We start from the raw sequence: 14,341 nt of genomic DNA on the forward strand, positions 1-14,341 counted from the left end.
ACAAAACATGCTTGCTACAGTTAGAGGTGTGCCAGTTACGTTGGAATGTGTGAAGTAGTCTTTAAATGATGCATTACCATCAACTTTACTATCAAACTGATATATTTGAATTTAGTCCCATTAGCTCCAATAGGTCGTAAATCAATTAAAGATGTAAGTAGAACTAGTAACTGAGTTGCATAAAATACAGCTTGACTGACTGCAAAATGTTGGGTAGTATAAATTAGTGGCACAAATTAAGCCTTTGGGAAAATGCATCCATTTAAGGTTACATGGATAATGCCTTTTGCAACTTTAATGTTACAGTGTACCTTTCCCCGATTAATGTAAGCTTATTAGATAAATTGATTATTAGATTTACTCATATCTTGGCAAAGTCAAACCCCTTTCCACAGCACAATTTGGATGTCTATAACAGGATAATGATGGCCAATGTCACTGAAAGTATTGGACAGTAAAAGAGTTTCACTGTGTAAAATTATTTTCAATGAAAACAACTGAAAATCATCAAAGGGACAATAACGTGCAGCATTATTAAGGCATTGACTGTGATATTAGAGAACGGAATTAAAATTTGCAAACAGTGACAGTTAAAAGGTTACACAATTGGATAATCATATTTTCCTCTCATGAGAGTCACAGAGTCACTCACACAGAGGTAGGACAGTGAGGCTTCTGGAAAGTTGATTAATATTTCATTTTATTATGGCTTACATAAGAAAAACACAGGTTAACTATTGAAATCCAGGCTGCATACCATTCTGGAAAAAAGTGGTACTCACTTAGCCATATTTTTAGGCAAAACTCAGTGGGTTAGAGCAGAGTTAGATTCAGTGATGCCAACCTAACAGTGCAATGAAACCTGCTTTTTCAATGGGGCTTTCAGTGTCTCTTCTTCCTGCTCTCGTTCCCATGAACCCCCAAAATCTGCTTTGCTGAGGGTCAACCCTCTGGAGCAGATTTTGGGGGCACATGAGGCTGCAGAGGGAGGAGAGGTTGAAGAAGCCCCACGATCAGATGCTTGCTTCAGCTATGCTGTGTATCACCCAATGAACTTAAAAAGGTAAGCTATTTATGATTCAGATATGGAGCAATGTCCAAGCTACACTTTAAAGTGAGTATTGTGCCCTTTTAATTCACATGACACACAAACTATGCATAAATATGGTTGCATATGGCTTGGCATGAACAAAATGGCATAAGTACCTCAGAAATGAACCAGCTGTATCTAACTGCTCTAACCTCATGCCTGAAGTAAGCATTTAATTCTCCTTGTTAATGATGACTCTGTTTATAGCCAAAAAGAGAAGTGTAAGGCTGGAATCCTAGCCCTGCTTACCTGGGAATAAGCCCATTTGAATTCAATAGGGACCTACTTCTGAGTAGACATGGTTAGGATTGTGCTGTGATTCTTTAAAAGTACTGTGAGGCGAAAAATAAATAAAACTGATGTTCTGCCAAGTTAAAAACTGGAAAGAAATGTGAGCATTCTTAAGTGGCAATTAAAATAAAGAATGATGAGGCATACAAATAGAACACTTCAAAGGGCCTTAATGGATGCAGAAAAAGCAAACCAGAACAAAACTTGTAAGATTTGTGGAAGAGAGATTAGTGAGAGGCCTGAAGGATCTAAGTCATGAAATTTAAATTCACATGATGCTAGTAGGAGAACCATTTGTTATACAAGTGTTACTGATGCGTAGGTTTGGCAGGAAACACTTTGTTCCATGTTACAAACCACCCAATGATATTAGGCTGAAAGTTGGTAAACAAATTTCATCACCATCACCATCACCATCATCTTTGGCACAACATATAAGGGATTAGCCTTGTATAAGAATCTGTCACTGCAGTATTCTTGCTCCCCAGCATATAACCATATGCTGAACTCATTCAGTGCCAGCAATAATCTCCTTTGCAATTTATATAACCTGTTTAGGGTAAATGTATCAGAAGTGGTCCCAGAACAGATATGAAGCCATTGCTTGAGCCTTTACTTTTATTTTTGAGATATACAATGCATTGCTATACATATCTCCTCAGAAGGAAATCACACTGAGTTCAATGGGGCTTACTTTCTGGTAAGTAGTTACAGGATTTCAGGATTATGCAACTAGTACAGTAGCTCATGTGTACTGGTTAAGAAACCAGAAATTTCAAAACCTTTCTCTCTTAAGTAAGCTGATGCTTCTGGGTCCAAGGCCCCTGTCTGCAACATAGAACAATTATGCTGACCTCCTAATAACTAAAGAGTTATTCTAAGGACCACAAAGATAAAGTAACTGAAGTCCTGAAACATTCTAATGCAGTATACAAATGCTAGGTAATAGTAATAGTAGTAGTAGTAGTAGTAGTAGTAGTAATAGTAATAATAAACCACAACCATAAATCTACTTGAACAGCTGTTGGATAATTTTAGAAATAAAATATATTGATCTTTCTTGCTTTCATGTGATTAAATTAAAGTAGTTTTATAAGCCAAATCCAACACTTAAAGTGACAAAAACAGTAATACTTACATTGTAGATAAAGAAACAAGTGTATTGAAAGCTCCAGGTGTGATTGTAGTGATGCGATTGTCATACAGAGAAAGTAATCTTACTGAGCTCAATCCTGTGAATGTATCATTGTTCACACAACTGATTATGTTGCTTCTGAGCATCCTGAAATGATTTAAACCTAGAATTAGAATTCCTTTATTGAAAGAGGGCAGGTGAAGGAGACACCATATGTGTAGGCGAGGCAATCAAAAGGCATAATGTGCTAGATAAATATTAGTAGCTCAGTAGTAAAGCAATGCTTTGCCTGGCATCTCCAAACAGAGCTAGACAGACTGTCTTAAACCCTAGAATGCTGCTGCCAGTCAATGTAGACAGTACTAGATGGACCAATGTTCTGACTCAGTGTTAGGCATTTTCCTATGTTTCAAGTGAGAATATACAAAAATTACTGAAATTTGTACATAAGCCAGTTATCTCAAATATGAAATAATCACTACAACCCCTAATTTTTCTCTGGCTCAGATTAAAAACTAAAACAGATAAGAATTTGTCTCTTTCTAACTCTCTCTGACAATCCAGCTACAGTGGTAGCTCAGGTTACATACGCTTCAGATAACAAATGCTTCAGGTTACAGACTCTGCTAACCCAGAAATAGTACCTCGGGTTAAAAACTTTGCTTCAGGATGAGAACAGAAATCGTGCTCTGGCAGCGCAGTGGCAGAGGGAGGCCCCATTAGCTAAAGTGGTGCTTCAGGTTAAGAACAGTTTCAGGTTAAGAACGGACCTCCGAAACGAATTAAGTTCTTAACCCGAGGTACCACTGTATATCATTGTGGGTGCCCAAGCACCCACGCTCCCCTGGAGTTGGCTCTTATGGGAGCTAGAGTTGGCAAGGAAGACTTCTCTCCTACTCTCCCACTCCTTAGTTCGCTTCAGCAGTGAAGCAGGAAGGGAAGCGGTTGGGTAGGGAAGGGAAGTTGTGACAGTTATTTTCTAGGGGGCTGCAGGTTGTTATGGGGATTAAGGAAAGAAATGGGAGTGATCCCCTGGTGTTTGGTTTTTATGAGCTTTTCTAATAAAGTTCAGAATTTTTGTTATATTTTCAAAGGGGAGCTGCCCACCACTATTAGTGAAGAGTGCTTCTGTACACACATGGCCAAATTATATATTGGGTGTTATAAAGACAAAAGTCAACTATAGCCCCTGTTAAAGCCCAGTGTCAGAGATGCAAAAGAAGGCCTTGTCTCTGAGGCACTGGGACTGGGAAGCTGGAGAGCATACATTAAGGCCTTAAAGGAGCCAAAGTCTGCCCACTCAGAAATATAGCTTCAGTTCAAACAAATAATCATTAATACAGTTTAAAAATAGTTCTCAGACTTCTGTTATAGGGCAGCCTATAAATAGTTAACATAAGTGAATAAAAAAAATGGCAGTGCCTGTAGGTTCAGTGTGTTCATCAAGTGAATTACAGTGAAATATCTGAAACTACACAGGAGTTTTACATTGCCAGGTAGTGGTTCACCTCTGTGCGATTTAGATTTACAGACAAATTCTGAACTTGTTTCTGATCTAGAGGAATTAGATGTTTCATTGCAATGGTACACAGGGCATACAACAATAGTATATACATTCTGCCTCTAATGTAGTTTTGTTTTAAAAATACTTATCTAGAAAGATAGTTCAGAACAGTGTTGTTTATCATTATCCATTAGGGGGCTATGACGCTTCTACAACCACATTCCATACAGCAAACCAAACAGCAACAACTAGCTGAAGGGGAAAAATGCAGCTCAAAGTAGAAAAGGATTTCTGAGCAGTTTCAGTGCTGGGAAAATGTGGGATATGCACCAACCCTTACTTTGTGATAGGTCTTCAAAACAAGATAACTTCCCTTTGACACTAGGAAATGGTATGCTTGCTCTAGAACATTAGAAATGTCTTGTTCTTATAGGGCAAGGAATTATTAAGACAAGTAGCACAGGTTTGTTAGACAGCTACAGTGGAACCTTGGTTCTCAAACGGCTTAGCTGATGAACAAATTGGCTCCTGAACGCCAAAAACCCAGAAGTGAGTGTTCCAGTTTTCAAACTTTTTTGGAAGCCGAATGTGTAATGTGGCTGTCGGCTATTGTTTCCGGGGCACCTGCGCCAATCGGAAGCCACGCCTAGGTTAGCAAACATTTCGGAAGTCGAACGGACTTCCAGAACAGATTACATTCGAGAATCCAGGTACTACTGTATTCAGTACTGTCAGAGAGACTTAAATTACCCACTCAAATATTACAGAGGAACTACTAACAGATTAGATTAGGGATTTAGCGCAGATCTATGCATATGCAAAGTATTAAATATTAAGTCTTGTTCCCAAAAAGGCTGCTGTCAAAACCAGGAGCACTGATTTACTGCATCAGTGATTCACAGTATAAGTGATCAATCAGCCAATAGATAACAGTTGTTTCTTTCCTCTGTCCCCTTTCCCCACCAAAATAAAAAACAATGTTTTATACTTACAGCGTCTTGAGCCCTGTGAGACCTCTAAACATTCGCCCATGCACAGATTCCAGCTGATTCCCTGTCAACATCAGTTCCTGAACCCCTGCTGCCCCATCAAAAGTGCCTTCACGAATCTCTTTGATCTTGTTGTTACTCAGGTTTCTGAAAGTGGAAACAAATTAGATAGGCAATATTATTTAAGAAGGCTACATGCCTTCTATAATACAAATACAGACATGCTTGTACGGGACAGTGAAAGGAGCAAACAATCGGTATAACATATATTAAAAGGATAGAAGTCGAGGTATTTCCTGCTGTCAAAGCTGCCCTCATTTTCAACTTTTATCACACCTCCCATTATTTCAAAGGTATGCATGACATGAAATCAAGGGACTAGCACACAGTTCCTTGATATGTTTACCAGCATATCTGCCTTTAATTACAGGGCATCACCAATGTAAAGCTGTAATTGGTGACATTGTGCTGGCATAGCAGCAAGGTTGCTTCCATCCTAAGAATCTGTTTTTCTTTGCAGGTTATAAGCCTTTACGTTCAATATATATACTATCGCACAGGAACACCTGAAGTTTGACTGCAGGTAGAAAATCCAGGAACTCCTGCAATATTAAACCCCAAATTCATTAACTATTTACATTAATTAAGCTTAGAATTTTTATTTTCATTTTACATAGCAGCTGCAAGTTTTTCCAGTTGACAGGTTCCCAGTCATTTGTCTGAATAGGATGAGAGTGTTGGAGATACGTGCAAATGTGTATGTGAACCCGGTCTTTGGGTGGGTGTTTGATTTTCCTTGTTGTGTATACTGTGTATATACGGACAATGACAATAAATTTATCTATCCATTTCACCCTGAACCAAGTCAGCATGCATTTCCTGATTAGTAAATCCTGGTATAGAAAATATAATGGCAACAAGGTTAAGGGAGAACCTCGTAGTGTTTTCTGATAGACTAGCTGCAAGCAAGTAATAAAAATTTTACATTGCCACACTAAGAAACAAGAACCAGAAAATTCCCAAATATAAGTGTTGTACACAAAATGGTAAAATGCAGAACAGGACTGGTTCACTGAATTACAGTCTTAAAAAATGTGAGGTAGAGAAGGAAATATGGAAATAGGAACAAACAAAAATGGAGGAGAGGGGCTTATGTGACAATAGATGAGAGAGGAAATGTATTTAAGCCGCTGCTTAAAGATAGACATACATCAGCCAGCCATAAAACTCAGTTTTACTTATAAGAGACAACAATTGCAAATAATTCATTGCGAACATGCCAGCAGCACAGATCAGGCTTGTATGTGATGAGAAGTCTATAATTTGTAATAGTTATTATTGGGTGAAAGTAATTTTGAAGGCTGGGGTTAGGCTTTGTATGAGTAACTGGTAGCCTGGTTTCTGTCTACTGAACAGCAGAGACAGCCTGGCTGCACAGCTTGTGACCCATCACCCCTCTTGCAGTCTGAGTCAATAAGTGAAGGAAGCAGCGGCAACAATAAAGCACAAAAATAACCACAATAATATGAGCTGCTCCCCCCCCCCATGTCTCTTAAAGCAGCTTCATGCCTTTTTACTTCTATCCATACTATAGAGATTAGAGTTTATGTTTAATGTCAGAGACAGCTTAGAAACAATATTATGACAGATGCATTTCATCTGGTGCTGAGCTGTTGTCTGATGAAAAATTTAGTTAAGCATCTCTTTCAAATCTTCAGATAATGCAAGGGCTCCTTTTGCTGCTATCATGTATTCTTGTCTAATGATCAGTGCCACTTAGAGCCACTATTCTCATTACATTTAACAGACACAGGCACATGCTTGTGAAATTTATTTATATGGGCAAATATACAGTAAAAAAAAACCCAAGTACATAGGTTAATTGTATCTCTGAGGAGGCTGCAAAATAGTGAGCCTCAAATTGGCAGGGTATCTGTACCTTGTTCAGATACTGATTTGTGTATAGTAATGATCATGTCACACTTGCCCATGCTTTTACAAGCAGTATGAATAATGAGAACGTGCCCATACCTGTAAAATCTCAGAGGAGGAACAACCTTGACTTTATGCATGCTTTCAGGTTCAGTGACTCAAGTTGGCTAATTAAGATACCTGTTTTTTATTTCTAGATAGTATTTTTCCAACCCAATCTATCCTTTTAAATATTCATTTTTGTTTTATTCTAATTAAAAACACACACACATAATGGCCTGGATCCAAAAAACTTTGAGAGAAAAGTGTACAGTACATATGTCAGTGGTATGCTGTGGACTCCTCCACAAGCAACAGCAGTACAGCCATGCAATGGCCTGGTTAACATGTAACACTAAACCATAATTTAGCTCTCCATGGATGTGCCAAAACAACCCCAAATGAGGTGTCAGAATGCATGCACTGCCCCTCCACCCTTCTTCTACTGTGCAAAGGTTGCAAGGTTTTTAGCTGGGGCAATTAGAATAAGACCCACTATTTGACTATTGATTCAAAACCCTAAAATGTATTTTATATAATTGACTTTTTATTTCTGTTCTTTGTATATCGTATCGTTGTTTCATTGCTATGGCCAATGGCTGATGCAAATAAAGATTCATTCATTCATTCATTCTTCTACTGTGCAGCCAAGAGAAGGAGCTTAATTTTACTTTTACTGCTTAGCATTAATTTCAAGCTAAAAATTTGGGTTTGAAAAATTTTTGGTCACTTTCCTAAGGCAACTTCAGACTATGGTTTATGAAACTGCCTCATTAAATTACCCACTATTATGAATCAGGATTCCTTGTTTGAACATAACACTAAGCTGTAATGTATAGCATAAGTGAAATTAAATTTGTCAAAAGTCCTCCACCTGGCCTAGTGGGAGGCTCATGCACATAGTGCTAAATCATTATTTAGTGTTACATGCAAAAGCAGTAAATGTGACAGTGGTTGTGTACAGGCGACTAGGTGAGTAAGGAAGATACAGGTTGCAACATAGAATTCTATTGAGTCATATTTAGGAAAAAAATGTGTAAAGTATTGTGCAAGTACTTTCACAAATAGAGCTTCTCTAGATTAGGGGTGTTTTAAAATGGAAAGCTCTTCCACAAGATGGGAAGCCACCCTGCTATGTGGGGAAGAGACTTTCTACAAGAAAGAACTGGAACTGGAATGCCAAAAGCTGATAAATATTGGATTCAGCATTTAGTGGATGGCTTCCACATGAAACAAATGAAAGTTTCTTGTAGCTGCCAAAGGCTGAGAGGATATACCCTTACTTGATGCAAGACATGTTCAGGTGATTAACATTATGGATCAGGTTTGAAATGCCTAATCCAAACTATAATAAATAGTTTCACACAGATGCACGTATTTCATGGCAGGTAACATAATAATGTGCAAAATGTATTTTGTGAATTGGCACTAAACTCCCAAGTTCTGCCAACATTTTACGTAACAGTGACACGGGAGAGATTCCCCCCCCCCCCCCAGCTCATGAAATATTTTCCACAAGCAAGCACTCAGCATGCTAGTATTATATTCAGATATTCTTTTCCTCCTAAGCACTTGCAGTTCACATTCATTAGAGGCAAGCATCTAATGGCTTTTCAGTATTCATGATGAGCTATCATGTAAATTTGTACCAAGGGACTTCTTAAAAGCAGGCACAGTTGACCCTGAAATCAATTGTGTCAATGAATCCTTTGGGTCCACTTAAGCACATGACTTATTGACAGAACAGACAAAGGCTCCAAGTGAATGCTGCCCCATATATACTGTTATTGCATACCAATAATGCATTTTAAGTTGTCTTATTATCTAGGTATTGCTTTGCCTCCTTTGATACTGTGGACAGAGAGAAAATGGGGAAAGCTGGAGAGATTTAATGTTTAGAGATATTACCCTATTAAAGCTTTAAGGTATAACAGATTTTACTTCCGGCACAGTATAAGTGCCAAAAAATGGATACAGAGGTATCTAGAAGACTGTCATATCATTTTCAGCATAAAAGTTGACATCTTCAGACTGGTGTAGGTAAATCTATTTAAGTGAACTGAAACTTGAAAAATTTCCTTAACAGTAGTGCCTTATTTCCAGGTGCTCTCCCACAATCTTTTCTTGCTCCTACCACACTATGGGGAAGGGCGGTGGCTCAGAGGTAGAGCATCTGCTTTACACTCAGAAGGTCCCATGTTCAATCAGCAGCATCTCCAGATACAGCTGGGAGAGAAGCTTGCTTGAAGCTCTGGAGAACTTCAGCTAGTCATTACAGACAACACTGCACCAGATGAAGCCAATGGTCTGACTCAGTATAAGGTAGCTTCCTATGTTCCTATCTTAGGACGCTTGCAGAAGCCAGTGCAAGGATTCAGCTGGCACAAAAAGGATTCACGTGCCTCCCCAATACCTCCCCCAAATCTGCCCTGGAGGGTTCAGGAAGCCCCCAGAACAACACATGGGGGAAGGAGAGGAGAGATTCTTCTGTCCGACAAGCAGAAGTGCTGGTGCTGATGGAACGACCATAATACCTTAATACAGAAGTCCATCATCTGTTCTGGGCCTACCACTACTGTTACTTTCAAACGCAAGTAATAGTCCTTCTGTAATACTATACGTACAATTAACAAGGATAATTCTAGAATGAGAATAGGTGATTGGATCCTGGGTGCCTATTCCAATCTGTTAACTGACAGTGGTCAAATGATGGCATAATATGAAAGTGCAGGCTCCCGCAGAGATTACTGCCATTTTTGCTTCTCCTCTGGTCCTGCTGCTGCTGCTGCGATGCATATAATGGCTATATAATAATTTTAAAAAGTAACTCTTAGCAAAAGCTACTGTTGTGAATTATTTACGAACTCCCATGTGGAGAAGACAATTGTTCTTACCCATTTTATGGGTGGGGTATTTCTCTGTTTGCTTTTGAAATAATCTCTGAGCACCATGGTGAAAGAGAAGTGGATAAAAATAAGTAAGTAAATAAGTTGTGTGACTAATAAACCATTTAATTTGGTTAATTTAATTTGGTTGGAAAGGTGAGTACACAGAGAAAGAGGAGTTTGATACACTAGAGGCATTTTGGATAAACATGAAATTATTTATTATAAATCTTTGTTGAAGTGCTTTTGGGCTTCACACTATTTCACAAAATTGAATTAGTTTCAGAATTCCAATGAGCAGGAGCTGGCAAGAGCAACCCTGATTCACAATTTTTAGGAAATAGTCATGTGCACAAGGAAATGGTTTCTAATTTAAGTCTGTCTTTAACACTGCAATGTGGAGCACAATATATCCTATTTCTCATGGAGCAAAAAAGCATACAGGTAAGGGAGAGCTTAAAAATGAAATTTAAAAAACTTGAGAGCTTTCTGCTTGGAGGCATCTATGGTGTATCTTAATGAGACTGTTTTATGATGAACTGCAAGGCACTATTACCTCTTGCTGCCAGAATACAGGCATCTGAACTGCACCTGGACTCTTCAATTCTTATCCTCTGCCAAGAGTAGGACACAGATAATTGATTGCTTCATAAAACATAAAATGCTAAATAGGAACATGGCTATTCCACACCATATTTATTGAAAAGCAATGTGGCTCTGTCCAACTGTCCTTAAAAATCAAAATGCAAGAAAAGGACAGTTGCAGTTCCAGATTAATAAAATCTCACATGAAATTAAGTGAAAAAAAGAAAATCAAAGTATATGTATATTTTTAAACTAACTACAACATTCAAAAGTTTGTCAGTTTATCCTGATATATTTTCTACTTTAGGTTTCTGGGCTCTAAATTAGAGTGATTTTATGGCAGTTTTACAAAGCTATATAAATTCTTCCATTATTTTTGTGAACCAAGATCTACAAAGCTCAATCCGACACACACTAGCTGGACTAGAACTGAGAAAAGTGATCCAAGCCACCCTTGGAACTTGGAACCTGGAATGAATAGTGAGCACCAGATGTTTCACTATTTGTGGACATGGGAAAAGGGAAAAAGAGACATCAATACATAAATATAACCTCTATGGTTTCCTTTAACTTTGACCCTGGGCATCAGGTACAGGCAATTTAGTATTAGCACATTATTAATTCATTTCAGATGCAAGCGCAACAGCAAGGTCAGACAAGAACCAATTTGCTATACCACGGAATTTAACATAACTTTTAAAACATATACCAAGTTTGATTTGAGTAATACCTTTCTCAAGGATACAAATATTCTGTACAACCCAGGATGCAAAATAATGACTGCATCACAAATCAAAACTTTCCTTCACAGGGGTAATTGGAATATATGCTTTACTCTTGGTGGTACAAGTAAGCTTTTTGCCATGAGAAAATTTGAGTGGGAAACTAACAGCAACTGCCCAATTGGTGTGCTATCCACAAAATGAACATATGCCATATTTTAGGCCGTTCTGCACCTAAGACAATTATGTACAGGCCAAGTCGAAAGCTTCCTTGTTAAAACTATATGCCATCATTTTAAGGCAGTTTTGGGATGACATTGAGACAGAAAGACCAGATAGAAATGATTTTAATAAATGAAAGAACAATGCTTTTTATTATGATTATGTAGTTCAACAGTTTGCTTCCATCTGGTTCAGCAGCAAAATACCTGTTGAAGCAGCAAGCCTTCTTTATGTAGCATCACTTTGAGCAGCCAGATCCTCCTTTGTATGCTTACCAAAGCACACTGGGCTTAACGGGGCTTTGTAAAGGTAAAGGATCCCTGACAGTTAAGTCCAGTCACAGACGACTCTGGGTTGCGGCGCTCATCTTGCTTTACAGGCTAAGGGAGCCGCCGTTTGTCTGCAGATAGTTTTTCCAGGTCATGTGGCCAGCATGACTAAGCCGCTTCTGGCAAAACCAAAGCAGTGCACGGAAATGTCGTTTACCTTCCTGTCGGGGCGGTACCTATTTATCTACTTGCACTTTGACGTGCTTTTGAACTGCTAGGTTGGCAGGAGCTGGGACCAAGCAACGGGAGCTCACCCCGTCACGGGGATTTGAACTGCTGACCTTCCGATCGGCAAGCCCAAAGCTCAGCGGTTTACACCACAGTGCTACCTGCGTCCCATATGCTTACCAAAGCACACTGGGCTCAACTGGGCTTACTCCCTTGTAAATGTGCTAAGGCTTCCTGCCTAAATCATTGTATGTATTAACACATTGGTATTAAAAATAAAAAAGTGATTAACTTACATCTTCCTTAGGCTTGGGAGTTTCTTGAATATTCCAGTAGCTTCCAGTACAGAAATGTCATTATCGTGTAAACGTCTTTTGAAAAACAACAATAAAAGCATGTAAAACACATTAGGCCTCAGCTGAACCTACATGTTATGTAAATTTGTCACACATATATTAACTGCAAAGAGCTATCGTCAGTGTGAGGTAGGGGTTAAGATGCTCAACTAGTGCTGGGGAGGTCCAGATGCAAAATCCCACATAGCTCATAGGATAACCTTAACTCTGTCCTCTCTCTCAGTATATGTTACTTCATAGGGTTATTGTGAGAATAAAATGGTGTAGAAAGGACATATAAACTGCCTTGAGATTCTTGGAGGAAAGGCAGAATATAAATGCTACCGTAAACTGCATTTTCACAGCCTTTGAAAATTATGGTGTGCAGTAAGGTAAATGTAAAGGGACCCCTGACCATTAGGTCCAGTCACGAACGACTCTGGGGTTGCGGTGCTCATCTCGCTTTATTGGCTAAGGGAGCCGACGTACAGCTTCTGGGTCATGTGGCCAGCATGACTAAGCCGCTTCTGGCGAACCAGAGCAGGGCATGGAAATGCCGTTTACCTTCCCGCCGGAGCAGTACCTATTTATCTGCTTGCACTTTGACGTGCTTTTGAACTGCTGGGTTGGCAGGAGCAGGGACCGAGCAACAGGAGCTCACCCCATCACGGGTATTCGAACCGCTGACCTTCTGATCGGCAAGTCCTGGGGTGTGTGATTTAAACCACAGTGCCACCCACGTCCCATAGTGTGCAGTAAGTTTGTATAAATAAATATAACAAAAATAAATAAAAATGCAAAAGCATGATAAAGTGTGTATTTGAACACTTTAACTTAATTTAACTTACGTTTAACTTAAAACATAAACTGCTGTATTTGATACACATTAAATGTTCTAATGCAGGCATAGGCAAACTTGGCTCTTCAGAGGTTCTGGGACTACAATTCCCATCATCCCTAGCTAACAGGACCAGTGGTCAGGGATGATGGGAGTTGTAGTCCCAAAACATCTGGAGGGCCGAGTTTGCCTATGGCTGTTCTAATATATAAAGCTGTATTAGACAGATTTTCATTTCCTCCAAAGTAGTACCACTAAATATCAGGCCACAATATGGCAATTGCATTACAAGATCCACACATTATAGTTTGATAACTCTGAAAATGTATAAGCTTAGCTAGCAAAGCAGGAAGGAACAACTGAAATATTTTCATAATTGAGCATTATATATATTTTTTGACAAAAGTGCCAGACTTACAGGTCTGTGGTATATTCTGGAAGGTGACTGGGAAGTCGAGTGAGCTTTTGATTAGAACAGTCTACAATTGTTCCCTCACAGCGGCACTTTTCAGGACAGACAAGGTCCATGAAGCACTCCCCACTGAACTTACTCCTGTAGTCTTCTGAACCTGTAAAATAGAAGTATTTCCAGGTAAATAGCTAGTTATAAAATAACTGTCAGAAGTAAGAGTTGGAGAAGAGAGAATTTCTATTTACTTAGGGAAGTCCATAAGAATCAGTCCAGACTATGCTTGAAATGGTTTGCATAATTCACTCCAATGTAGTTCCAGAAATCAGGGACTACCTTGTCTCTCAGAGGACTATTCCAGTATCTTTTCACCATTTGGAAAGTATTTGTTGTGGTATTAATATCCATCATGCTATACCAAATAGCATGTTAGAACAAATACTGACAGAAATATAGGGCATTCAATCCACTTAGAAACAGCATATATGTTTAAAACTAACTAGTTTGCTTTGCAAGGATAAATATTTTAACAGACAACACTGCAGTTGAAAGTAACATGACTTGCAAATGTTTCTACTCTAATCATGATTGGTACTGTGTATATTTAGGAAGAATTGCCTACTTCAGCCTGATATTGTACTACAATTCAGACCCCCTTTGACTTGTTTTAATGAAATGCCTTTTTATTTAGTCTCAGCAAATCAATCTTTTCAGCTTTTATTTTCTTTTTTGAAATATTACTTGGAGGTTTAAATGTGATCCTTGTGCTTATGGCAGCCAAAATATTAATGGATATGCAATCAAAGAGTTGGCAGCACAGATCCAATCATGCAATATTTGCCCACTCACTTCATAGTTAATTATGGAA

At 38.8% G+C, this 14,341-nt stretch overlaps 1 protein-coding gene across 2 annotated transcripts in view; it reads right to left on the minus strand.

Annotated features, from left to right (window-relative positions):
* Window positions 1-14,341, minus strand: part of SLIT3 (slit guidance ligand 3) — a 403,257-nt gene that overhangs the window by 90,122 nt on the left and 298,794 nt on the right. For both annotated transcript variants that reach the window (XM_028717493.2, XM_028717492.2), the window contains exons 15-18: window positions 13,483-13,633; window positions 12,188-12,262; window positions 5,013-5,156; window positions 2,520-2,663 (exon numbers count right to left, since the gene is read on the minus strand). In XM_028717493.2, the coding sequence (XP_028573326.2) occupies window positions 2,520-2,663; window positions 5,013-5,156; window positions 12,188-12,262; window positions 13,483-13,633 (514 nt within the window). The remainder of the gene's footprint in view (window positions 1-2,519; window positions 2,664-5,012; window positions 5,157-12,187; window positions 12,263-13,482; window positions 13,634-14,341) is intronic.

This window comes from Podarcis muralis, chromosome 2 (assembly GCF_964188315.1).
Source record: "Podarcis muralis chromosome 2, rPodMur119.hap1.1, whole genome shotgun sequence".
In the NCBI taxonomy this organism is placed as follows: Eukaryota; Metazoa; Chordata; class Lepidosauria; order Squamata; family Lacertidae; genus Podarcis; species Podarcis muralis.